The following is a 26,454-nucleotide window of genomic DNA, read 5'->3' as shown; positions in this document are numbered from 1 at the left end:
AGAGGAATTTGAAACTCAGACGACCAACGGCTGCATTTTGAAGAACGAATTGACCCAGCCGAGGATACAAGTTCGGAGTAAGTTGTTTAGTGTTATATAATTCCTTTTCTGATTATAGAGCTCAAATGAATTTTCAGACTAGATTTTGCCTAGTTTTGACTAGCTTTTGACATAGGAAAGATTACCTCACAGTCACAATATCCCTATACGTAGGCCTATACGCTCGTGTAAACTTTTTAAATGTGATATTAGCCTACTACATATATTTCACTCAGTTTTGAGATTAGTTTATGACACTGATTATCATGCTAAAATACTGCCTTATGCGTAATTTATTTTGTTTGCGAATAACTGCTTAGGTTATATATTGATTTATTAAAATATATTTTAGCCTCCAGTAAAATATGTGATACTGTCTAAATACAATATATTATTTATGTATAAATGTTCAGTTAGGCTAACTGAAATAAAACCATGTCTATATTGTGAAGGGTAGTCAACTTTAGCATGGTGTGTTCACTTATTCTAAGCACTGTGTGTGTGTGTGTGTATATATATATATATTAGGGGTGGAACGGTACACAGAAGTCACGGTTCGGGTCATACATCGGTTCAGACATCACGGTTCGGTACGATTTCGGTACAATGGAGGGAAAAGCAAAACAAAAATGCAGAAGGCATTGTATTTTTTAAATAAGTTTTATTATTAAATGCATAGAACCAGTTTATTTGTAGTCACTGACAATAGTTTTATATAATTAGTTTATTAATTAAATTAATCAAAAGACAAAAAGACCTTGCGATATGTGGTAATTGTACCTGAATTAATTTAAAATTAATTTGCTATATTTCAGATCAATATATTTGTTTTCCTTAATTTTAATTAACATTATTAATTAACAATGTAACATTATTCTCATCTGAATTATAAATAATTGATTTCTGTATAAAATAATACTACCATTAAAAACACGACGTAACGCCGCTTTGAATGTCGGGAAGAAGTCTGCTGTGGAGTCCGCATCAGCGCGGGCTCAGCAAAAGTGTGCATCAAGGGCGCAAATCGACCGCAGAGGGGGCGCTCGCGAGCACCCTTCTGAGATCTAAAAATGACAAATGGGACACACTGCGGTCTCACGGACTTAACGGACACGCACACGCGGCAGCCTTTGTAAGTCCACAAGACCGAAAGTGCACATGAAGTGTGCCATTTGGGATTGGGCCAGTGTGTGTGTGTGTGTGTGTGATTTTGGTTGGGTGACAGTTGTAGGTTACAGTTTGACAAGAGTTTACAGTGTGACAAAAGCACAATGTTGTGTTTTATTGCGAGTGTACACAAATATAAGTACCGTAAAACTTCAAATAATAGCCCGAGCTTTTATTTACCCAAATCGTCGAACTGCACCGGCTTGTATTTGAGACAGGCGTCTATATGAGACAGGCCTTTATAATTTAGTGTTGAGATGTCGTTCATTGAGTGTATAGGCCTGTCTCTAATCTCTAAAAAATCTCCAAATGCTCCACGTGAAACTGCGGTCTTCCGACCTTTTACTATCGCGTCAATTGATTTTGATTAATATGCGCGAGGGAGAGAGAGCAAGACAGCGCTCGTTGTTTGAAGACGGGAGAGTGCGCGCGCGCGGTCGGGGCGCTCTCTCTCTCTCTCTCTCTCTCTGCTCGTAACGCGCCCTGTCAAGCGCAGCAGTCATTCTATTCTACATCACTCACCGATCAAAAAAAGGCTTTGGAGGGACAAAAATGTGCTTTGGCGGCCGCCAAAAAGCGGGCGATCTGGCGGTTTTAGAGGATTAAATACAACCCGAAACTAAAAAACAGACCCGGCCTCTATTTGAGACCGGCCTTTATTTACCCAAACCTGCAGCCACACCAGGCGTGTAAAAGAGACAGGCGTCTATTTGGGACTCGGCTATTATTTGAAGTTTTACGGTAAACACTTTGCAGGTTTAATGATCTGTATGAACAAAATGACGGAGTATGTTTTTTTTATGTTCCCACTGTTCGATCGCGCCTCTCTCTCTCTCTCTCTCTCTCTCTCTCTCTCTCTCTCTCTCTCTCTCTCTCTCTCTCACACACACACAGTTCGATCGCGCCCGCGCATCTCTTTCTCTCTCTTTCTCGCACACACACACACATTGCAATCTTGACATCGCAGCCTGTTCATTATGCGGTCACACCAAACGCGAATAGAGCATCAAATTCGCGTCTATCGCGTCTAGTTCGACGCTAGTCCAAAGCGAATAGGACGCGCGTATAAAGCCAACGTTTGAAGTGAACGTGCGTTCAGAGCTAAGCCGATGGTACAGATTATGTGTCCCTAAAGAACCCGAGCATCTAACAGTAGTTCCGCATTACATTAATTAATTTGCACGCGAGTTTTATTTATTTTTATACCGTGTATTCTCCGTGTAAATTCGTGCACCGAACCGTGACGCCCGTACCGTTTCGGTTCAATACGAATACGAATACATGTACCGTTCCACCCCTAATATATATATATATATATATATATATATATATATATATATATATATATATATATATATATAATTAAATCGCTATTTTAACCAGAAAAATCTACAATGCATGCCCAAAGTCGTGCAGCCATATAGTTTCTCTTGATATCAGCATGTTCAAAGGTGTTTATTTTTTTATTTTATTTTTTTTACAGGGACGAGATGCCACTGATGAGTCCTGCTGACTTCAACATTCAACAGTCTCTGTACATGAACATGGTAAAATGAAAAATCAAACACCTTGGAAATGACAGGTATGTACTATGTTTCAGGAATGGGACAATGCTGTGTGACTGTGCAAGCCTCTGTCTTTAGATCAGTGTGTTTACTAATGTGCTTTTTTGTCCTTTGTTGTGTATCTTTGGATTATGTTGTGTTGTAAATAAATCCAAACAATCTAAAAGCCATTCTTTTTTAAATCTCCTCATTCTTTGTGCAAGGCTCCTCATAATGATATGGCCTGGTAGCACACCTAATAGGGCCATTATGGGAGGGTCTTTGTCTTTCTCAGGTGTGAAATGCATACATATTAATGAGAGATCATGCCCCTTCGCATAAAGCTTTCTGACACAAAACACGTCATTAAAAATGTAAAATACTTTATTGTCTTATCTGAATGAGTAGTCAGGATGATTCTCACATAGTTTTGGAGCAAATATTCTAGGCTATGTGATACAATTTTCAAAAGTCTTGTGAAGAAATAATCAATATGTGTTTTGTGGCCTTATTTCAGAAACTTTAATTTTTAGTTTTTTTCAATAACCATGCATTAACAATATTATCTCAAAAATACAAATAAGTACATACATGTTGCTCACATATGATGGTAGCCCTGTTTGTGCTAAATAGAGTGTAATTACACCTGTGCCATTAATATGTTTATAAGCAACTGAAAAAAGCACAAATGTCAGGGCATGTCAAAACATCTCAAGGACCCCAAAAACACCTTAGACACCAGAGGGTTAAATGCCACGGCCTACCTGAGCATTGTTTCTGACCATGTGCATCCCTTTATGGCCACCATGTACCCATCCTCTGATGGCTACTTCCAGCAGGATAATGCACCATGTCACAAAGCTCGAATCATTTCAAATTGGTTTCGTGAACATGACAATGAGTTCACTGTACTAAAATGGCCCCCACAGTCACCAGATCTCAACCCAATAGAGCATCTTTCGGATGTGGTGGAACGGGAGCTTCGTGCCCTGGATGTGCATCCCACAAATCTCCATCAACTGCAAGATGCTATCCTATCAATATGGGCCAACATTTCTAAAGAATGCTTTCAGCACCTTGTTGAATCAATGCCACGTAGAATTAAGGCAGTTCTGAAGGCGAAAGGGGGTCAAACACAGTATTAGTACTATGGTGTTCCTAATAATCCTTTAGGTGAGTGTATATATATATATTGTCTGTTTATATGGGTGTGTGTTGGTGTAGTACTGTCTGTTAAGGCCAGCATCACTATTAGGAACTGCTCTACGTTAGTGGTTGGTTAACGAGTGAATCTGTGTGTTGAATTAATCTTTTAAGTTAACAAATCATTCTTGATGACTTATGATGACTAATTGTAAATAGCTGATATTAATGTCTGACTGAATGAAAACCTATTTAAGCCTAATCCTATCTGTGTGTCTAGATTAGAACATGGACCTCTCTCTCCTTAAAACTGAGTTTTGACCAGTAAGATCCCACTTTAAGGAGCATGTAAAATTGTGGGGGAAAATAATACAACGGTCCATAAATCTGTACTTTTAATAGTATATGCATTAAAATTATATATATTTTTTTACTGAAGTAAAATATAAAAGGAGCACTTACTCTTTTATTAGATATATCTCATTAGGGTATCTGTATTGTTACTCACTTACTTTATTTGTGTGCTACGTCCACCAGAGTGTCCACCAAATTCTACAATGGGTAAATGGTACTAAAGTTTTGCATGCTGCTGCATTCATAACATTAGGTGTCAGGATAAGACTTATACAGAATATGGTTCTGGCCTGAGTTTTTTTTTTTTTTTTTTGAGCTAATCAACTGAGCTGTAAACACCATGTGACTGCCATGAAAAAAAAAGATCTTCTTGCAGCATTCAGGGAAAAAATAAGTCAATTACACACATTTCAATGAAGAAATAGACCTTTTGCCCACAGAATATAGTTGCAGCATCTACGAGCATTGGCTAACTGCCCATCCCATTGTATTTCCGTTGTCAGGTATTCAAATGTATCTGTATATTCTGAATGAATAAATGTAGTAGATGTTTTACCACTGTCCATATTTTTGATGCTTCACATATATGTGTAGTGTAATGCACTTTTCCCTGAATGTGGAAAATATAAAGAAAACTTTAAACACAGAGTAATCAGTCACATAGAACAAAAGAAAAGAAAAAGAATTTAGTGCAACTGCCATTAAGATGAATGGGGATACAAACAGATGGTCCTCTCCAGATATTATAGACTTCCTTGATGCCTACCGATTTTTTTTATTGCTGTTATGCGAGTCATTCAATCTCTCTAACTACTTAAAAAAATTCCATTGCTATTTTATGATTGTTGTATCTCGACCACCTTATCACAGAAGGGATAGAAGCTCCCATACCTGAAAAAAAATAAGAGGGGTATTATGTCTTGAGATGAGTGAGAAAACACACAAACAAAATAATTATTTGTTTTATTGTTCAAATTTTATTAATCTAACCAATTGTAATGCAAATGGCATTTCAAGTAATTATTTTTGCGAAAATCTTAATGATCAGATTTTATATTTGCAGGGCAGCTAAGTAGAACTTGGTTGATTCCGACTCTTTAATATTCTTCTCCCTCTTCGTCCTCATCTCCCACGCTGTCAGTGCCGACTTCTTCATAATCCTTCTCCAGAGCTGCCATGTCTTCTCTGGCCTCTGAAAACTCTCCTTCCTCCATTCCCTCACCCACATACCAGTGCACAAAGGCTCTCTTGGCGTACATCAGGTCAAACTTGTGATCTAGACGAGCCCAGGCCTCAGCAATGGCTGTAGTGTTGCTCAACATGCAAACAGCTCTCTGTACTTTGGCCAGATCTCCACCAGGAACCACTGTTGGAGGCTGATAGTTGATTCCTACTTTGAATCCAGTGGGGCACCAGTCAACAAACTGGATGGTGCGTTTGGTCTTAATAGCAGCGATGGCAGAATTGACGTCTTTGGGCACCACATCTCCACGATACAGAAGACAGCAGGCCATGTATTTACCATGTCGAGGATCACATTTCACCATCTGATTTGACGGCTCAAAGCAGGCATTGGTTATGTCAGCCACAGAAAGCTGCTCATGATACGCCTTTTCAGCAGAGATCACTGGAGCGTATGTAGCCAGAGGGAAATGGATACGTGGGTAGGGCACCAAGTTGGTTTGGAATTCGGTGAGATCCACATTCAGAGCTCCGTCAAATCTCAGTGAGGCCGTGATGGAGGACACAATCTGCCCAATGAGCCTGTTGAGGTTGGTGTAACTCGGACGCTCAATGTCCAGGTTTTTACGACAGATGTCATAGATGGCTTCGTTGTCCACCATGAAGGCACAATCGGAGTGCTCCAGGGTGGTGTGGGTGGTCAGGATGGAGTTGTAGGGCTCCACCACCGCTGTGGACACTTGAGGAGCAGGATAGATGGCAAACTCGAGCTTGGACTTCTTGCCGTAGTCGACAGAGAGACGCTCCATCAGCAGGGAAGTGAAGCCAGAGCCAGTACCTCCACCAAAACTGTGGAAGATGAGAAATCCTTGAAGGCCAGTGCACTGATCAGCCTGTTGGATTTGTAGTAAATCAGCTTATTAGAAATTACATTTCATAATCATTAATGCTTCTAAGTCAAGTTTTTATAAACCATACCAGTTTGCGAGTTCTGTCCAGCACTAGGTCAATGATCTCTTTACCAATAGTGTAATGACCACGGGCATAGTTATTGGCAGCATCTTCCTTGCCTGTAATTAGTTGCTCTGGATGGAACAGCTGGCGATATGTGCCTGAGCGCACCTCGTCTGAAGAGGAAAGAAACTAGTTTAAATTCCTATTCTTTTCAATAGCAAATAAATAATAATAATTAATGGGAAATCCAACAATAGTTTGTATTTGATTGCTTGTTATAAGGAAATACATTTTTTGAAAGATATGTTGTTTTCCCAATATTTTGTCAAATGTTTTCATGATCATTTAGATTCATTATATTCTGTTCCTCAGGTTCAACTTACCAATCACAGTGGGTTCCAGATCAACAAAGATTGCACGTGGAACATGTTTCCCTGCTCCTGTCTCACTGAAGAAGGTGTTGAAGGAATCGTCTCCTCCTCCTATTGTCTTATCACTGGGCATCTGTCCATCCGGCTGGATACCGTGCTCAAGACAGTAAAGCTCCCAGCATGCATTTCCCATTTGGGCCCCAGCTTGGCCAACATGCATAGAGATACATTCGCGCTGGAGAGAGAAGGAGGGTAAAGTATATAAATATAGGAATATAAGTGTCAGCTGTACATTTGCTAAATACTCTAACATATTATGGCTGTCTAAGAAATTAAAGATACAGTAACATGGTAGCTTCAAATATTTAACTAGATCAGGGGGCCAGGTTCTCAGCAAATTTCCAAGGGGGCCTCAAAGTGACTTAACATTAGACAAAACAAGCTTTGACAAGCTAAATAAGCTAAAACAAGTAAAAATCAAAGTATTCATTAGGATTTCTAGACCTGGAAAAATATTTAATTACTAAAATCTTAAAATGCAATGGGCATTTTTATAATGAATATTCATTTAACTAAAGTTATGTTATTTTACTAGGCAATAACATTTTATTGTATAGAAAATGAAATATTTTTAAAACATTATTATCCATGAAATCATAAACGACTGGAAGAGTCATGGACATTCATTGGTTAAAAAGAGTGTGAACCCTGAAGAACGTTCTGTTCCTAAATCCTCTGAAATTCTGAAATTAAAATGATTTATTTTTAAAAGAATTATTTTAGTTACTTTTATACTTTATAGAATTTAGCCCTTTAAAATAAGTTTTGAAGGTAATACTTTACAATAAGGTTTCATAAGTTAACATTACTTAACTACTTTAGTTAACATGAACTAAGAATGAACAAAACCTCTACAGCATTTATTGATCTTAGGTAATGTTAATTTCAACATTTACTTATACATTATGGAAATCAAATGTTGTATTTGTTAACATTAGTTAATGCAATGTGAACTAACAAGAACAAACAATGAACAGCTGGCTTTTTTATTAACTAACATTAACAAAGATTAATAAATACTGTAAATTACTCATTGTTAGTTCATGTTAGTTAATATATTAACTAATGTTAACAAATGAAACCTTATTGTAAAGTGTTACCATTTTGAAAACAAGCCTTCATGTTTTTTGTGGACAATGAGACGCCTTGGCTTGGAGTCAAAAAGGTTGAGAACCACTGAACTAGATGCGTTCTTTTATTGTTTTGAATGAGGAAATTTTATAGTTGAGTTTATTTTTAGTTGTTAACATGCTGGCTGAGCTCACCCAACGCTCAATACTGTAACAAATTCATGCATTTTCCTACGCTTTTGGACCTGTATTGTTCAATGTAGAACTCAGTTTATTTTCAATCATATTTACATGCATGTTTACCCTCTCATCTAGGCTTGGTCATAGGATCTTTAAAGTACAGGGGAAGAGACTGAGCGAGTTCCTTGGAGGCCTCAGTCCACCCCACCCCCCCCACCCCTGTCCCAGCTGTACACCCTTCTTTGTGTCATACACAGAGAAATCTCACTCGGGCCTTTTCACTAGAACAGTTCTATCTATTATTCTGCTATGCTCCAGCTTTTGTCACTCATGATCTCATCTACTAATGCCTCTTTGTATGTCAAAAAGACATGAATGCATTCATTCTGTGAGTAACAACTGCATTTTTCATGGTGTAGTTTCCCCTTGTCTCCTCTTTGGCTGACATAGGTTCAGTGAGCTATTTTGAGTGCAGATCCACCAAGCATAGATAAATGTTATATTCAGAAAAAGCGAAGTATTGGAGTTTCCTGCTGACATGTGTCATAGTCTGGGATCAGGATTTGAAGGCCGTAGCCACATCCTCTGTATAATGAAAGGCCAGCTCTGTGCCTGAAACATTGCATGGCTTAATGCTTCACTCTTAATCACTTTCATTAAAACGTGTTTCGATAGTTTAACTACAGTGCTGCTAACTTTGTCTTTGACACAAAAAATGACACATTATTGTAAGAGAATTATCAAAGTGTCATAGTGTTTACTGAAATCTCCTAGCATCCCTTACGTGCATAAAATGTAAAATAAAAAAATGTACTTGTGGATTTTAAGTCAGCGATTTATGAATAGATTAGAAGTAAGAATCGATCAAGCACTAAGAACTTACCATCTTGTCAGATTTCCCTTCAGGCCGACTTGAGGATTCGGAATAGAGAAGGCAGATGTGGAGAAGAAAGGAGAGGTGGGGTTTTTATAGAGAGGGAGGAGTAAGGGAGGGGGTTAACAGGAAGTGGGATCGCCCATTGGAGTGAGGATAGTCATTCAGAAAAGGGCCGTCCTTCCTACACAAGCATAGTCTCGCTCCCTCTTGGGAGTTTGGAGTCTGTGAAAAAAACCATCTGCCCCCTTTACTAGCTTTTTGGGCATTTGAAAAGATGCCAGCGATGATTTTTACATGCTATAAGTCAAAGTTCTTCTTGTTCATGTGCAACATGACTGCAACTGCAGGAAAACTGATATATTGGCTATTTTTTGTGATTCCTGCATGAAGAAAGGCAAGTTTAAAGACTTTAGGGTGAAATTGTCATTTCATATATGTAATTACTTCACAAGTCTTTTGCGTGAAAGACAACTTTTGTGTCGAAGTACTGTAAATGTAGCCCTATATTGGAAAACAGATATGTGTTTCTCACTGTTTACAAAGCAAAAAGAGCACTATTGACTAAGGTTTTCTATAGACATGGTTCTTTCTATACAGGAAGAAAATGAACACACGGGCCCAATTGTCATCAGACTTTAATTTCTGTGCTACAGTGAAAGCACAGACAATATCCAGCCTCTCATACTGATGCCCAATGACATGAACAAACAGCTGAATCATGAATAACAGCAACAGCAGCTGGTCATTTTTGTGCTGCTTAGACACTGGTGGGGGGAGGGGTGTCATGCTGGAAAATGTTCTGTTTTGTCCTGTAGGCCTTTATCACTTTTGCATGTGCAAATGTACATAGATGTTAAACAGATGACATGTCCAACAGTATATCATGAAAAGAGTGCAGGTTTTTGTCTCTAGACATTTGACTGCTTAATTCTATTGTATTTTTTCCAATTAATCTTTACTTTTTAATTGATTTAACTTTTGCATAAGAAATAAAATGTAGAAAAAGAACTGGGAACATTTAGTTAATGCGTTGGGTATCATGAACTAACAATAAACTTTTTTTTAGAGCATTTATTAATTTATTAGTTGCTCAAATGTTTGTTAATAATTAACATTGATAATATATATATATATTTTTAAAATCTATTAGTATAAATTAATAATTGCTGTAAAAGTATTATTCATTGTTATTTTATGTGGCTATTGCATTAACTAATGTTAACTTATAGAATAGCATTATAAAGTGATATCAAAGAATGTATAGCCTCCCAAAAAGAACACGCTAAAACTCATTTTATCAGATTAAAATATCTGATTACCCTGAGATTACAAAAAAACAGCATTTAAAATTCCACTCCATCCTCATCATCTCCCACGCTGTCAGTGCCGACTTCTTCATAATCCTTCTCCAGAGCTGCCATGTCTTCTCTGGCCTCTGAAAACTCTCCTTCCTCCATTCCCTCACCCACATACCAGTGCACAAAGGCTCTCTTGGCGTACATCAGGTCAAACTTGTGATCTAGACGAGCCCAGGCCTCAGCAATGGCTGTAGTGTTGCTCAGCATGCAAACAGCTCTCTGTACTTTGGCCAGATCCCCACCAGGAACCCCCGTTGGAGGCTGATAGTTGATTCCTACTTTGAATCCAGTGGGGCACCAGTCAACAAACTGGATGGTGCGTTTGGTCTTAATAGCAGCGATGGCAGAATTGACGTCTTTGGGCACCACATCTCCACGATACAGAAGACAGCAGGCCATGTATTTACCATTTCGAGGATCACATTTCACCATCTGATTTGACGGCTCAAAGCAGGCATTGGTTATGTCAGCCACAGAAAGCTGCTCATGATACACCTTTTCAGCAGAGATCACTGGAGCGTATGTAGCCAGAGGGAAATGGATACGTGGGTAGGGCACCAAGTTGGTTTGGAATTCGGTGAGATCCACATTCAGAGCTCCGTCAAATCTCAGCGAGGCCGTGATAGAGGACACAATCTGCCCAATGAGCCTGTTGAGGTTGGTGTAACTCGGACGCTCAATGTCCAGGTTTTTACGACAGATGTCATAGATGGCTTCGTTGTCCACCATGAAGGCACAATCGGAGTGCTCCAGGGTGGTGTGGGTGGTCAGGATGGAGTTGTAGGGCTCCACCACCGCTGTGGACACTTGAGGAGCAGGATAGATGGCAAACTCGAGCTTGGACTTCTTGCCGTAGTCGACAGAGAGACGCTCCATCAGCAGGGAAGTGAAGCCAGAGCCAGTACCTCCACCAAAACTGTGGAACACCAGGAAACCTTGGAGGCCAGTGCACTGATCAGTCTTTTGGAAGAGAGGAGAAATCAAGCTTACCAAAAATATTTCTACAGTCATTTTACAAACTGAATCAGACCAAAAAATATTACCAGTTTGCGAATACGATCCAGAACTGAGTCAATGATCTCCTTGCCGATGGTGTAGTGTCCCCTGGCATAGTTATTGGCAGCGTCTTCTTTTCCAGTGATGAGTTGTTCTGGGTGAAAGAGCTGGCGGTAGGTGCCTGTCCGTACTTCATCTACATTGATAGAAAGCTGTACATTTCAATCTGATTTTTTTTTCATCATTGTGGTATTCACATGCTATTTTAAATACCATACCATACCAATCACAGTGGGTTCCAGATCAACAAAGATGGCACGTGGAACATGTTTCCCTGCTCCTGTCTCACTGAAGAAGGTGTTGAAGGAATCGTCTCCTCCTCCTATTGTCTTATCACTGGGCAGCTGCCCATCCGGCTGGATACCGTGCTCCAGACAGTAAAGCTCCCAGCATGCATTTCCAATCTGTGTTCCAGCTTGGCCAACATGAACGGAAATGCACTCACGCTGCAGAATGAGAAATATTTTACTTTCATATTGATTTAACCATAAGATTATATTAAAATCATGTCTAATACAAAAAAGTCATGAGTTACCATATTGTATTTTGTCTTCCAGCCGATGCTCAGGGTTCGGAACGAAGCTCTGTGTCAAAGTCTGACACCAAACATATTTATACCTGGAGCATCATGCGGTAACTGTTCTCTGTAATAAGAGAAGTCACTGATGTCGATAGTATCTTCAGGCTGAACAATGAGGAAGACAAAAAGAAAAAGAATGAGGTTAGTGCGTCCTACACTCAGAGGACTAGTTTATTGTTAGGGCAAGATATAAAACTGAATAGACTGGTGAACAATATTACAAAAACCTACTTTGATCCTCTGGGGAACATTTTGACAAAAGCACAGCTGAGCAAACTATTTGCCTTTACTTGTGCAAAATCTTGGTTCATGTATTCTCAACACAAAGAAGCATGTATCTAAGAAAGAATTTGTAGGTTACTCATGTGAGGAGCCACTTTCATGAATTAATAATGGCTCCTCTTATTTCAGAGAGTTGGAGTAATGCGATACCCTGTGTGTGTGTGTGTGTGCTCTGAATGAGGTTTGTTGCAGGAGATTGAAAAATAGTAATACAATAGTTGCTCAGATTGAATTGTATGCTGAGAACTACACCTTAAAATTTCCTTTTATGTGGCTTCCTGAAAATCGTGCATGAAAGCGCATGTCACTTCCTTTTTCTTGTAACCTGAGTATCTGCTGTGATGGCAGAGCCTGTGCTGTTCAGAAACTGTGAACAGAATTAAGAGGATTTTATACTTCTCTGTCTCTGTGACTACATGTATCTGTTTACGAAAGTATCTGCCTCCAGAGCAATGTTAAAGTGATAGTTCACCCATGAAGAATGTCAGTTACCAAACAGTTGATGGACCCCTATGGAAGTCAGTGGGGCCCATCAGCTGTTTGATTACTGACATTCTTTAAACTATCTTCTTCTCTGTTCAGCAGAAGAAATAAATTCTTACAGGTTTTAAACAACTTGAGGGCAAGTAAATTATGACCGAGTTTTCATTTTTGGGTGAACTATAGGTATATATTTACTTCAGAAGTAAGACTTTTACTCATAATATGTGAGTATACTCATATGTGAGAAGATCAGATTTCACTGTTTCATGCTCTGCTTCCAGCCTCCCTCTGGCATTTATTGATCTTACAACCCAAAAAAAAAAAAGTATGCCAATGTTGTTTGGACTTTTTTGGGTTTCAAGGTAGAGTGTTATCCATGTAATTTTTGTATATTGTAGGCTTATGGATTTTGGTTTTCTTACAGATAAAGATTGACTCCATATGTCACCACTCACTTGCTAACCTCATTCAACTTTAATGCTTTGGTTGAACTCCAGAGATGGGATAAGTTATACTGGCTCCTAGCGGTTGTAAAAGTTAAACGACAAACATGCCATAATCTATAAACACTGCGTTTAGCGATTTGACCAGCAGATGGCAGAAGTTTTTTTTTTTTTTAAATTTTCAGAAAACCATATAGACTGTTTTAGCACATACGTATATATATTTTTACGTTTACAGCATGGCAAATTGTCATCTAGAATATGCAAATCCAATAAAATAAACATTTTGTTTATAAACATCTTACTTGGATACAGAATTTAAAAGCAGTTAGGGCATTCAAATCAGGTCATTATACAGACGTCACAACAAATCAGATGTCGTTATGCAAGCATCCGACTGCTTATGGTGTACTTTGCAACACTTGCTAGTGGGTATTTATTTATAATTTGTCTATGTTTTCAAATAGTGCATGTGGCTGGAATAAAAAATCATTAATTTTGGTAAAGGCCCATTTAAATGCCCAGCAAACATTGGACCGACGGCAACTTCGTGTCCTTTCATGTTTGCTGCATGGGTGACAGTACTTAATTAGAAATGCATTAAAATGCCAGAACAAAACCAATAATCTTTCATCTTTATTTGTTTGTTCTTCTTTTCATACAGAACATATTTGTCCATGTGGGCCAAGCGAGTGTCCAGATGGGTAAAACGTTTCAGTAGGCCTATGTGTCCCGCAATCACCTTTGTCTGGAACCCTCTGTTATTGGTATGTTTATCTTTAAAGTGGTAGATATAAAGTGAAAAGCAATACGATTACACTTTTAATGCGTGATTTGTTATGATATTTAATTGTTCAATCAGTATTCCTTCTGTGTCGCTTTAGATAGCACAGTCAGAATGGTTTGAAAATGTAAACTATTGCAACTTGCTTGAGAGAGTGTGATTATTATTCACCTTTTACCAAAAAGCTTATTTATTCAGCAAAATGCTCAACGGTGTAAATGTTTCTGAAGATAACTGATCCATTGTGCATTGTGGCAAAAACACCACTAGGGGACAGTATAACTCTAAGCCATGTGGTGAGGAGAATAGTTTCATTGTCAGATGATATAGTTTTAGTAAGAGTTTATATATTTAAAATAATTGAATAAAATACTAATTGAAAGTGCATGACTGCCAGCAGCCCTGTTAAAACCTTGTGTATTAAAACATTTAAACCATTATTATATGGATCTTGGGTTGATGAATGAATACATTTAGCAAAATGCACTACATACTACAAATTCCAATACACAAAAATTAGGATATTGTCTAGTGGGACAAAGCAAAACCAAATGCTAAAAATTGGAACGTTAAAAAGTGGAAATTGGAATTAGTCATTGAAAAATTCATGTCGACTTATTAAAAAAAAAACGATTTGTGGCATTCCACTTTTATTTGTATATATTATTTGCGAACACATAATCTCGTTTCCAGGTTCACATTCTGATAACATGAGAATCAGCTGCTTAGCCTACTGTAATATGCAGCTGATGAAATTAGGCAAAGGATCCACTAAGCAGTGGCCAACAGGTCTCAGAGCATCACAAAGAAATATGTTGGCCAATAGATTTACAACCATCAAGGTCAGCAAGCTCAAAGTGACGTCGTACCTCTTTCCATGTCTAAATTAATCACTAGAGTGACCTTAACCCTGTAGCTCATACACACACAGAGGAATGAATTACACTTTGATTAAGGTTTGCCACAGTTACGTCCTCGTCAACAACCCTGGGTCTCATGCTTACAGTGTATTTGATTGTCTTTCATGCATTACCCTTCCACTTTCTGTTTTTGGTAGCATAAGAGAACATGAAAGGCTGTTTTTGATGGAAAATTTAGAGTAGGAAAAATGTCTCTTATTTACAATTCAACGAAGCATGCTGTGTGATTAAGAAATTATATATCTTATGTAATCTAATTAAGAATATTTCCCATGCTGGATTTAGATGGAGCCCCTGGGAGCAACTAAAACACAAATGGTGTGAAACTGGCAATGGCATTCAGCTGTTAGCTGATTACATTGATTCCATTTATTTGTGACTGTTTTCCAGTCACTTGACTTCTGAAGGTGAGCATTTCATCTCCATGTAAACGCTTTGAGCCCGGAGCCCTTCTGTAGACTCTGAATCTCACGGAGCAGATTGGAAAACGCAAAGCGTTTTGGGATAATCAATACGGACATGGATCAATGCAGATAATTATTGATTTAATTCATTTACACACTCAACTTTCTCCTCATTCACTTATGCAATTAGAATATGAAGTTGGCAATATAGCATAGGCCTATTTACTAAAGTATCGTTTGCACATATCATCATCTATTTGAGAGTTGAAATTGGGAAATTGTAATAACATTTCACTGCACTGGTATGTGAGCAGTGATCTTAATCTAAAAACTTTTTAGCAGCCTAAAAAGACACTGTTAAGTTCTGTTCACACCAAGAACGATAACTATAATGACACCTGCGTCCACACCATCGGACGATACCGTTCTGTTTATTCTAAATGCATACACTACAGTTTTGTCGTCGTCTGCTTTAAATGCTTGAGCTCTTTAAAGGAAAAAAATTGTTCTGAAAGTGATTCCAACGATATTGTTTCTCTGTGCCATTATCGTTATAGTTGTGGTGTAAACTCTGCTAGAATTCTTTTACATTTAGAATAATTTTAGAACTAAATATTTATCAGTATAGTTATCGTCCTTGATGTGAACTGGCCTTTACTGTGGAATTCAGATTGAAGTTTTGACCTGATTTTTCATTTGGAACTTTTAAACCATATCTTAGTCAAAGTTATAACATGCCAGCTGTCATCGTGTTGTTTTTAGTTATGTAAGTTTGCAAAGGACAAACTCTTTTTGATCTGTTAATCATTAGCTACTTACAAAAACGTCCAGTCTTCTCAGCAAAACTTCTCAGAACTTTGACTAAAACATTCTGTAAAGGTTCTCTCAAAATTACGAACAAAATGTTCTTGCGGTAATGCAAATGTTAAATTTAAAGATAAATGTCCTCAAAACATTAGCATGAAAATGCTATTAACACATTGTTAGAGTAACATTCTTTAAATGTTGGTACGAGCAGTTTGACCATTCTTAATTTAAAATTTACATTCACGAGTTAATGAATCATCAGCTTTATCGGCCTCTGTTATGTTATAATTTTACTTTTTTTTATTGTAATGAAACCGTTTATTTTAGCACTATAGCTCACTGAGCATAATTTCCGTGAGAACATTGACAGGATGTTTGCATAACCAGAAAATTAACGTTCATATAATCAGAGAAAATGTTATTAAAACATTACAAAAAGGTAGTTTTGTCTTATTGGCTACACAAGGAATTATCTCAATCTGGGTTGTTAGGCTGAAGACATCTGTTCTTGGTGTGAGTTTTTGTGTGTGTGTGTGTGATTTTAGGCTTATGGTTTTGACCGTTTATACGGTCTCTCAAAGTTCTGATCATGGTTTAGTACTAATGGATTTACAGAATTTGTAACATGGTTTAATCCTGTGACAGTTAAAGCACGCTGGTAATTTATCAGTCATGTCTTAACGTGAGGTTTGATAGGGTCTAATTGGTGGATTAGGGCCTTGTTAAAAGCGATTAAGACTGATGGGATTGTGTGGCTGTGAGAGAGATGAGACAAAACAGGAGACACAGCACGAGTTAGGGGTGTCGGTGGGAATTAGTTGATTAAAGGAGCCTCTACAATGGCAGGCCCAGGAGGAGGCGTAGGATCGTGATTTATTCCTGCTAGTGGGTGGTGGTGTAACATTTGTGTATTCTTCCACACTGTTGTCAGAGCGAGAGTGAAAAGTCTTCATCAATTTGTACCCATTATCATGTCAATAGAATAAGAGGGGTTGGGCATAAGCACACACACACACACACACACACACACACACACACACACACACACACACACACACACACACACACACACACACACTTCTGTTCCCTCCTTCTGTGTGAGTTTTTGAAATAATTCAGTGGGATCTTTCCCTGGCACACATTCTCTCTCTCACTCGCTGTCACACACACACACACACACCCCAGAGTCCTTTTACCGTAAACCTTATTCATTTTCCTGAAACAGTGACATAGACGAGCCTTCATGGTGATTAAATGGACGGGCAGTGTTGGAACACCAGGACTTTGCTACAATGTTGCATATTTTATCAGAAAATGTGTAATATTGATATGCAACCATGTGAGCATGCATTTAATTATACCAAATGTTTTGCAAATGTTTCTACACTTAATCTATAGTTAGTTCTCACACTCAAGGTTACAAATAAAAGCTGAGTTTGGCCTAGCTGGAACCATTGAGAATTAATTTGCTAATTTCAAGGATTTAAAAGAACATTTTCAGAGTAGCCCATGATAACCCTTACGAAAAAGAAGTATACTTCAAGTTTTGAAGTTAGAGTATATTTTATGTAGTAAGTGCTGTAGTATACTTTATGTAGGAAGTATACTAATACTTTATGTAGCAAGTATACTTTCTGTAGCAAGTATACTAATACTTTATGTAGCAAGTATACTTTATGTAGTAAGTAAGCATGCTAATACTTTATGTAGTAAGTATACTAATATCCATGTACTAGTAGTAAACTTGAAGTGTACTATTTAAATACTGCTTGAGACTAAATTGGCCCACTTTTAGTATATAAAATTATACGTTTAAGTGTGCTATAAGTATAACAGTAGTAAAGTTTAAGTGCACAACTAGTTCACAACTACGTTTCTCATTTGTACTGCATCTGTACTACAAGTGAACTTATAAGTATAGTGGTTTACTATTTTAATACTTGTAGATTTTTTTTATGAAAGTACACTTTGAAGTATACTCTCAGTAAACTTCTAGTTAGTATGAAGTGTGTGTGTGTATATATATATATATATATATATATATATATATATATATATATATATATATCTTTAAGTGAATATAACATCATACTTAGTTTCTATTTGTATATTATTTTTGCACTTTACTATGCTCCTATTTAGGTATTCATTTTTTATACTTGAAATATACCTTTAACTGTACTTTAACTCTTTCCATTTTAAAAACATTTTATTCTAGCTTCATGCATCCTTTTTATCAACACTTGAATGTGGGTAAGTTTCATAAAACATTACATTTGCGTAAGCAATCTTCTTTCACTTGTTTTTGCTTCTTCTTCTTGATCCAAACACCTGTGTAGCTGCGTCCCAATGTGCATACTATCCATCCTAAATAGTATGTGACATTAGTAATTGTCAATACTATTTAGGGCAGATAGGGTGGATAGTATGCACATTGGGACGCAGCATGTGTTTGAATCCGGAGATTCTTTCCGAAGATGCGTAATAGCGCTCCCTACCGTATAACAGTAAAAAAACATGGATTGCTGGAAAATTCTGTCAATGGTGGGAAAGAGTAAAGTAGATTTGAAGTAAATTCCTATGTACACTACCAGTGGACTAGCCACAAAAATTCAGATACTCAGAATTAGTAACAAATCTGTTTTCTTTATAAATCAATATTTTCAAACAATGTATGTTTATAAAACAGTATGTAAAACTATGTGAAAAAGTATTTAAAAGGGTACTCAATCAAAAGAGTAAACACGACTACAAGCCAAGTATACTGCATTATACATTTACGTATATCCCGATCAAAAGATTGAGTTACTAGTATAGTCCAAATATACTTAGGCCTTTCTGTCAGTATAAGTCAAGTATACCTAAGTGCAATTTTAAGTATATTTCTGAGAATTACATAAAAAGTAGACTGATAGTATACTTTCTTATTTTTAGTTAAAAAGAAGCATACCACACTTCGACACTTGAATAAACTTCTTTTTCGTAGGGGTAAGTTTAGTCAAAGAAACAGAAATAGACATTTCTAGATATGCAGAACAGGAAAAGAAAATTTGAAAAGCACCTGAATCCCGAATCAAAGTGCATTTTAGTCCAATTCTGAACTTAATCTCCTGGTCTCTATTATTGACACTTTATATAATAAAAGACAGATTATGTATTCTATAACGTTAGCTATGCTGAGATCCTTTAATACCTCATACGCACTTAAAGTTCTCTGTGATTTGTTTTCATTGACCTGTAAACAATACCAGGTGTTAAAATGTCAACCATTTCCAAAGACAAATGACAATCTGTCCTTTGATGCTTATTAATTGAGGACTTCTGTTCCCATTGAAGAGTCACACTGCAGTATGGCTCTTTACCAATGCAAACAGCATAAACAAACAAACTCAGAGACACAAGTACGCAAGATTAAATTTGTGGGTGAGGTCATATGATTTAATAGAGAATTCATTGTCATTTTATTCTTTATTCAAAAGACCATTTTAGATGATCTAACTGCTGCTGAATAAACTTGAGGGAATGAATAGAAATTAATCCCCCATTCAAGTTTTCTTTGTCTGTAAGGAAGAAAGAAAAAGAAAACAGTTGATACTGTGCTTACAGTATATAAACTATTATATATACTATACTACTACTACTACTGTTATATTATTATATTGTATTAGACTGAATTAATGGCAAATGTTTTTCCTGTAGCACAACTGTTATAGCTAACAATGCCAAGGTCACAGGTTTGATTCTCACACCAATAAAATGTGTACTTGAAATGTACTATAAGTCGCTTTGAAGCATTTGTCTAATGCTTCAATTTAAATTGGCTATTTCAGTTGCATGCAAGTTTTTTTTGCATTGTACATTCTTTATGCAAAATGTTTTTGTATTAGTAAAATCCATTACACTAAGCATTCATCAGTGCTTGCAAAGGACATATTAATCACAGTATAGGGACAGCAGGACATTTAACTAATGCATGACCAGATGTACCATTAAGCAGTGCTGCAGTGTTTTAATTAGTCCAATTGCAGCGAGTGTCCAACCCTTCAACCACACCACCGCATTTAAGGGTTAAGCAGCCTGATAAATGGCTTCTGTCACTGAATACAAGTTTTTGGCTGTGCTGGGGCTCATTTCATCTGTCACCCCCCCCCCCCCCCCCCCCCCTTCTCCTCCTCCTCTCTCTTGTCTCTGTGGGGTCAGTCAGTGAGACGATAGTTGAGAGATTCCCAAACAGTAATCTTTTATCTGCCTGACTGACCTCAAGACCTATTCAGTCGAAAGCAACTAAGTGACATCTGTTGACTCTGCTTGAAAAGGACATCGCAGGCTGCATTTGTTTAAGTGGCTGTACACCCTTTGTGACCGCAGTGTCCCCTGCTTTTATTAACATGATGAGCTGTTAAACACTCCCACAAAAACACTTGTTTTGGTGGTGACATTAGCTTCTCTTGATGCCAAGTGGACAATTCACAGGAAAACAAATTCAGCTATAGTCACACATTAGACAAAAAAAATCGTATTATTTATCAGGCACTTATGAAAAAAACACCAAGATATATTAGTTGCCTAAGAAATCTTATTTGGAGAAAAACAGGTGGTGGAAACCTGTAGTTTTCCCAGTTAAAGGGATAGTTCACCAAAAATGAAAATTCTGTCATCATTTACTCAACCTCAAGTTGTCCTTAACCTTTATGATTTTTTCTTCTTCTGCTGAACACACAACTAAAGAAGATATGTGAAATAATACGAGTATGGGGGGAAAAAATACAATGGAAATCAATGGGGTCCATCAACTGTTTGGTTACCGACATTTTTCAAAATATCCTCTTATGTTCAGCAGAGTTCATGCAGGTTTGAAACAACTTGAGGGTGAGTAAATGATGACAGAATTTTCATTTTTGGGTGAACTATTTCTTTAACTTGTAATACATGCACTAAAATAGCTTGTGCTTTTAAAATTGATTCTGCATAAATGTTTTTTTTTTTTAATCTTATTAAGGCTGATCTAAGAGTGAATGACAAAATGAAAATGGTTGGAATAGTGTGCTTTAGCATAATGGTCTTATTTTAGAATGCATGTATGCAATGTATGACCTTCCTAGATTTGACTCCAAACATGTTGTGACCGTTCCTCAATAAATCATCCGTCTTAATCAAAGTAGAACCCTCCTCCATCACTAAAGCAGTGCAGCGAGTCCAATTCCACTACACAATGCGGCATAATGGAACTATTTATTTCCATAATGCCGCATTGTCACTGTGATGTTGTGCCCTCGGGACGATGACGGAGAGGCGGAAGGATCGAGGAGAGGTGACGAAGTGCTAGAACAGAAAGGGTGGGGGGTTTCTAATTAGCGAATGAAATTTCATGTTGGGCTCCATAGGAGATAAATTAGCTTTTGACAGCTCCTCCCTTTCAGCTTGTCAGAACCTCTGACAGAACGGCCAGTTAACGGATTGCTAATTCCTCTTTTAGGCCTCCCTGGTCCGGACTGCTGGTCCAAGACCATTTCCTAAATGGGCTGAAGCCATATGTAGAGCTGGCAACATGCCACTTTACACAGATGCAGCTATACAAACCCCATCTCATGCATAAAACGTAACAGTTTTGGTCGTGATTTCATATGAATTCATTCTACTTGATTCATATGGAAACATAAAAGATGAGATCGTACAAATTTTACGTATTAGCCACCAAGTTTCCAAAATGTAAAATTTGCCACGTGTATGGCGGCATAATAATGTCAATAATCGCGAGAAGATATGAGATCCTCGCGAGAGGAAATGAGATCCTCGCGAGAGGAAATGAGATCCGCGCTCGCACAAGCGAAAGCCGCATGCGCGCATATTACTTTTGCGCGCAGAATTGTAACCCGCGAGGAGAAATATGTGCTTTGAGCGCGCGCAGAATCCCATGTACAAGTCCTCTGCTGCTCGCGAAACTCTAACCTGCTTGCTCGCTCGCGGTTAATCTTTTTGGCAGTAGGTGGGCGGATCCAGTCGGCATCATTTCACTACACATGATTGGTTACAGTTCCTGTCCTCTGTGATTGGCTGTACCATTTCGCTGTGTGCCAAATTATTCAAACATGGAAAAACTTTATATTACTGTTCAACTGTGACTTTATAATTTCCAGTAATAAAACATGAATTTATTTCACTTCTTATGTATAGAGAGATTAAAGGCTCTTCCCTGGTTGATATTTCTGTATTATACATTCTTTATTCTAATATTCTGAGATATAGAGTTTTGATTTCCATGAGCTGTAATCATTGGCAGAACTATTCAGATAATTTACTAAAGTAAAAGTAATATCACACTGTAAAATTAAAAAACATGAATGCAAGTATTGAGTATGAAATAGAAATAGATGTGTAAAAACTCATTGTACAGTAAAATGTTCCCTGTCCCCTGAAGTCAAGTTTCCATCCACTTGTCAATCGAATTACAGTATCTGAAGTTCGGTAAAAAACCTCATGCGAATAAAGCTGGTGAAAGTGTGTTTCCATCAAACGGCTTTAAAGCGAATAAAAACCTGTGCGTAATGACGTCACATGCTGTTTTGCGATCAAATTGGTATATTGAATTGATTTGAGACATTTTAAGGTGTTTCCTTATTATTATTATTATTTATTCGCATGAGTTTTTTTACCGAACTTCAGATAATTCGATTGACAAGTGGATGGAAACTTGACTAGTGACTGACAGGGAACATTTTATATTGGAATAAAGAATGTATAATACAGAAATATCAACCAGGGAAGAGCCTTTAATCTCTCTACTACATGAACTTAAGAAGTGAAATAAATTCATGTTTTACTACTGGAAATTATAAAGTCACAGTTGAACAGTAATTTAAAGTTTTTCCATGTTTGAATAATTTGGCACACAGCGAAATGGTACAGCCAATCACAGAGGACAGGAACTGTAACCAATCATGTGTAGTGAAATGATGCCGACTGGATCCACCCACCTACTACCAAAAAGATGAACCGCTAGCGAGCGAGCAGGTTAGAGTTTCGCGAGCAGCAGAGCAAGGACTTGTACATGGGATTCTTGTACAGAGAAATTCTGCAAGTAATATGCGCGCGTGTGGCTTTCGCTTGTGCGCGTGCGGATCTCATTTCCTCTCGCGAGGATCTCATATCTTCTCGCGATTATTGACATTATTATACCGCCATACACGGGTGTGTCTCAGTTACACCTAAAGCAAACGATGACTGCACATTTTCTCAAACCTTATGTAGCCCCTCCCCTTTTCAGCTCTGCGCTCGTTGGGTTCTGTATTCCGGTTTGTATTTCCACATCACAAAGGTAAGATCTTACGAATTTATGAATGAACCGCTTGTTTAAAAATCTTCCTGCTCTACTGACATTAGTTATTAAATCCACTTCAGACATTACAGTGCTAATGATAACTTTCATTAACTCTACAATAAGGAAATCCACTTCACCAGCTAATTACTCTTCGACAACGATGCCATAGAAATACTACCGCAAAAACGGAAGTTCAAAGACAAAACTCAATATGGCTGCGCGTTTGTTTCTCTGGCGCATAAGGTCTATATAAACCTTCTTCATATGTTTCCATCCAAAGTTGCGAATTTAACTTACACAAGATTGTAGTATCGCATAAAACATTTGCGAATAAGGCGTTTCCATCCCATGTGTTCGAGAACAAAATCATCGCTTCCTGGGAAATTGGCAAAAAATATCTGTAGTAGGTTTCTGCAATCGAGAAAGCCATTGTGGCTCTTTCTTCCTACATCATAAATGACTTGCGTTTCAGAGTACGCAGACAAAACACAATAAACCCTGCCATTTTATCTTGCATTCCGATGCTTGTACACTCTTAAAAATAAAGGTTCTTTATTGCCATCTATGGTTCTATGAAGAACCTTTAACATCCATGGAACCTTTTCATTGCTCAAAATGTTCTTTATAGTGGATTTTACAGTATGAATTAATAGTGAACACAGGTTCTTCAGATTATTAAAAGGGTCTTTACACTAAGAAAAAAGTGGATCTTTTAACATCTGATCACTGAAAGTTTCTTTCGGGAGCACAAGATGGTTCTTCTATGGCATCACTGCCAAAACCCCCTTTTGGACCTTGGCTCAGGCATTTCAGAATGATCAAACCAAAATTTGAGAGATGCTGTACAATAAAATTGGGTTAATCCTATCCAGTCACATTGAGGCAAAGTCACGAGTTTGTTTGTTTTTTTGCACATTGAGGGATTTATCCGGTAAATGTGTTTCCATTGTAGTATAGGGCATGTCTTCTTATCGGATAAAAAAAATTATACGCCTCAATTGAGTGCATAGATTTTTTAATGAGGATTTTTTTAATTTTTGCACATCTTTCTTGCCGTTTCCATTCCAGCGATATCCCAAAATGCTCAAAAATAGGTGGATGGAAACATAGATATAGTCATTGATCTTAAGTGCAGCAGGCCTGTACAGTTCAGCTTATTGGCCGCTAAATTATTTTGAGTAGTGATAATGTCAATCTTATTATTATGAAACGTATTATATTGTTATTATATTATTTGATGATTTATTTAAGACAGTCGACATGGAAAAAATCTGAACTAGATTAAAATCGAATTAAAACTTGTAAATAAGCAGAAAGTTTTGGAGTTCGGTTTTTTTATAGAATTTACATTTCTTTTGTCCAAAATTCTGCATTTTCAAATCACTATTCATAAACCCGAATTTGTGATCATATGAACTTCTTTGTACAAAAGATCAGATGTTCTTGCTTCCATTGAAACACAATATGTTCATCGGAATATACCTAATTTCATTCTGAAATCTAAATTTTTCAATTCAACTTTTCACTATTGTTAAGGGGAAAATATTAAATTTGAACAATGCAGCATTTTCATAGTGTTCCCAAGACCCAAGTTTCAGTAATGTTCAAGATACTAAATTATTCACAAGTGAGATTTCTTTCTGGATGAGAACATGCTTTTTAGGACCCTTTCTGTGCCCCTTAGACTTGATCCCCTTATAGATCATCACACATTTAAATACACCTCGCAGTCTATGGAGTCACTCTGCAAATTGGCATAGATTTGCAAAGCAAATATTAAATTTTAACGACAACCTTCCAGACAAACACAGAGATTTAATTTGTGCATGTCATTATCTAAGAGAATATTTAATGAATTCCTGATGGAAATCCGATGCTGTAATTTATGAATGACAGGTTTATGATATAAAAGCACAGACATAATCAGTACATAAAGGGATCGCAGGCTGTACACAGATATTTGTTTCAGAGTTATTCACGATGGCTATTCAAATATTGGCTATTCATGGGAAATTCAAATGGCTAATGGTGTGTAGATATACATTTCGATTGGGGTTAAAAGCTAAAGGTTATTGTTTTTTGTAGTGTTTTTGCTTTTCTGCTTTCTACTTAAGATATGCAATATCATTCTTTTCTTTTAAGAAAGCATTGCTTAGCATGTGAACTATGGGAAGGGTGCACAATTCAGAAAAGTGAGGTGGTTTTGAATTATGGCTGCATGTGGTCCCTTCATTCCTGCCACAGTGAGGACTGTCTGATTAAAAAACATATAGTCTATTGGTGGGTGGGGCTGCTTATCCTACAGCAGGATTAGGTGCAACCATTCGGACGAGCAGGGCTAATTGAACTGTCATATTTAATTTGCTCACCTCTGACAGCCACACACACATACAACCCTGGATGAATCTGTGAGCTGACTAGGATGGTCCTGGAAGATAAACACAGAGCCTGATTAGATGTAGTAGTTATCCATCATACCTGTCCTGTTATATATCTCCAGACTGACCAAACACACACATACCCGTACACAAAGGCCACGGCAATTCAGCCCAGGCTTCTGTGCATGTTGTTTGATTTTTGCTTTGCTAATTAAATTTCACCCTGACATATAAAAATACGGCTATACTTTGGAAGTTATTACATTGTGGTCCAGGAATCTGGAATGATATCCCATAAATTATTGTGGCTCAGGAGCAGAAATGACCCCAAAGAAATGTACTGATTAAACTGTTTTAATATTTTATATGTCTGGAAAGAGATTGCATTGCATGTATTTAGTTTATTTATTTACTATTCTTTTTTTAATGAAATGTATACATTTCATTAGATGTTTCATTAAAATAAAAATAAATCCACCTATTTTAACTTATAAACATAAGTTTAGTTGCTGCCTCAAATTTATAAGTATAATCAAATTGGCTGTGCAAGTCATTTCAACTAAGGGGCCATTTAAATGACACTGTTTTCAACTAAAAACGGAAAACTTTTTATGCGTTTTGGCTGTTCATTTACATGACAATAGCGTTTCAGGGGGATGAAAACGCAAACTTTTGAAAACGGGTTTCATAGTAAAATGTC

General features: G+C 37.3%; 2 protein-coding genes across 2 annotated transcripts; both read right to left on the bottom strand.

Annotated features, from left to right (window-relative positions):
• Nucleotides 1–5,291: 5,291 nt before the first annotated feature.
• On the bottom strand, nt 5,292–9,052 carry LOC130078224 (tubulin alpha chain-like). Its single transcript, XM_056243752.1, has 4 exons — nt 8,948–9,052; nt 6,767–6,989; nt 6,408–6,556; nt 5,292–6,322 (listed from the first exon to the last, which is right to left on the bottom strand). The coding sequence occupies exons 1-4, from the start codon at nt 8,948–8,950 to the stop codon at nt 5,345–5,347; spliced, it is 1,353 nt and encodes a 450-aa protein (XP_056099727.1). The 5' UTR covers nt 8,951–9,052; the 3' UTR covers nt 5,292–5,344.
• A 1,047-nt stretch (nt 9,053–10,099) lies between these two features.
• tuba8l5 (tubulin, alpha 8 like 5) lies at nt 10,100–11,996 on the bottom strand. The gene is made up of 4 exons (XM_056243753.1): nt 11,891–11,996; nt 11,579–11,801; nt 11,343–11,491; nt 10,100–11,259 (listed from the first exon to the last, which is right to left on the bottom strand). The coding sequence occupies exons 1-4, from the start codon at nt 11,891–11,893 to the stop codon at nt 10,285–10,287; spliced, it is 1,350 nt and encodes a 449-aa protein (XP_056099728.1). The 5' UTR covers nt 11,894–11,996; the 3' UTR covers nt 10,100–10,284.
• Between the last annotated feature and the right edge of the window lie 14,458 nt (nt 11,997–26,454).

This window comes from Rhinichthys klamathensis, unplaced genomic scaffold, assembly GCF_029890125.1.
Source record: "Rhinichthys klamathensis goyatoka isolate OS25496 unplaced genomic scaffold, OSU_Roscu_1.1 h1tg000838l_1, whole genome shotgun sequence".
In the NCBI taxonomy this organism is placed as follows: Eukaryota; Metazoa; Chordata; class Actinopteri; order Cypriniformes; family Leuciscidae; genus Rhinichthys; species Rhinichthys klamathensis.
Note: the sequence above shows the minus strand (reverse complement) of the source record. Positions and strands in the feature narration are given on the sequence as shown.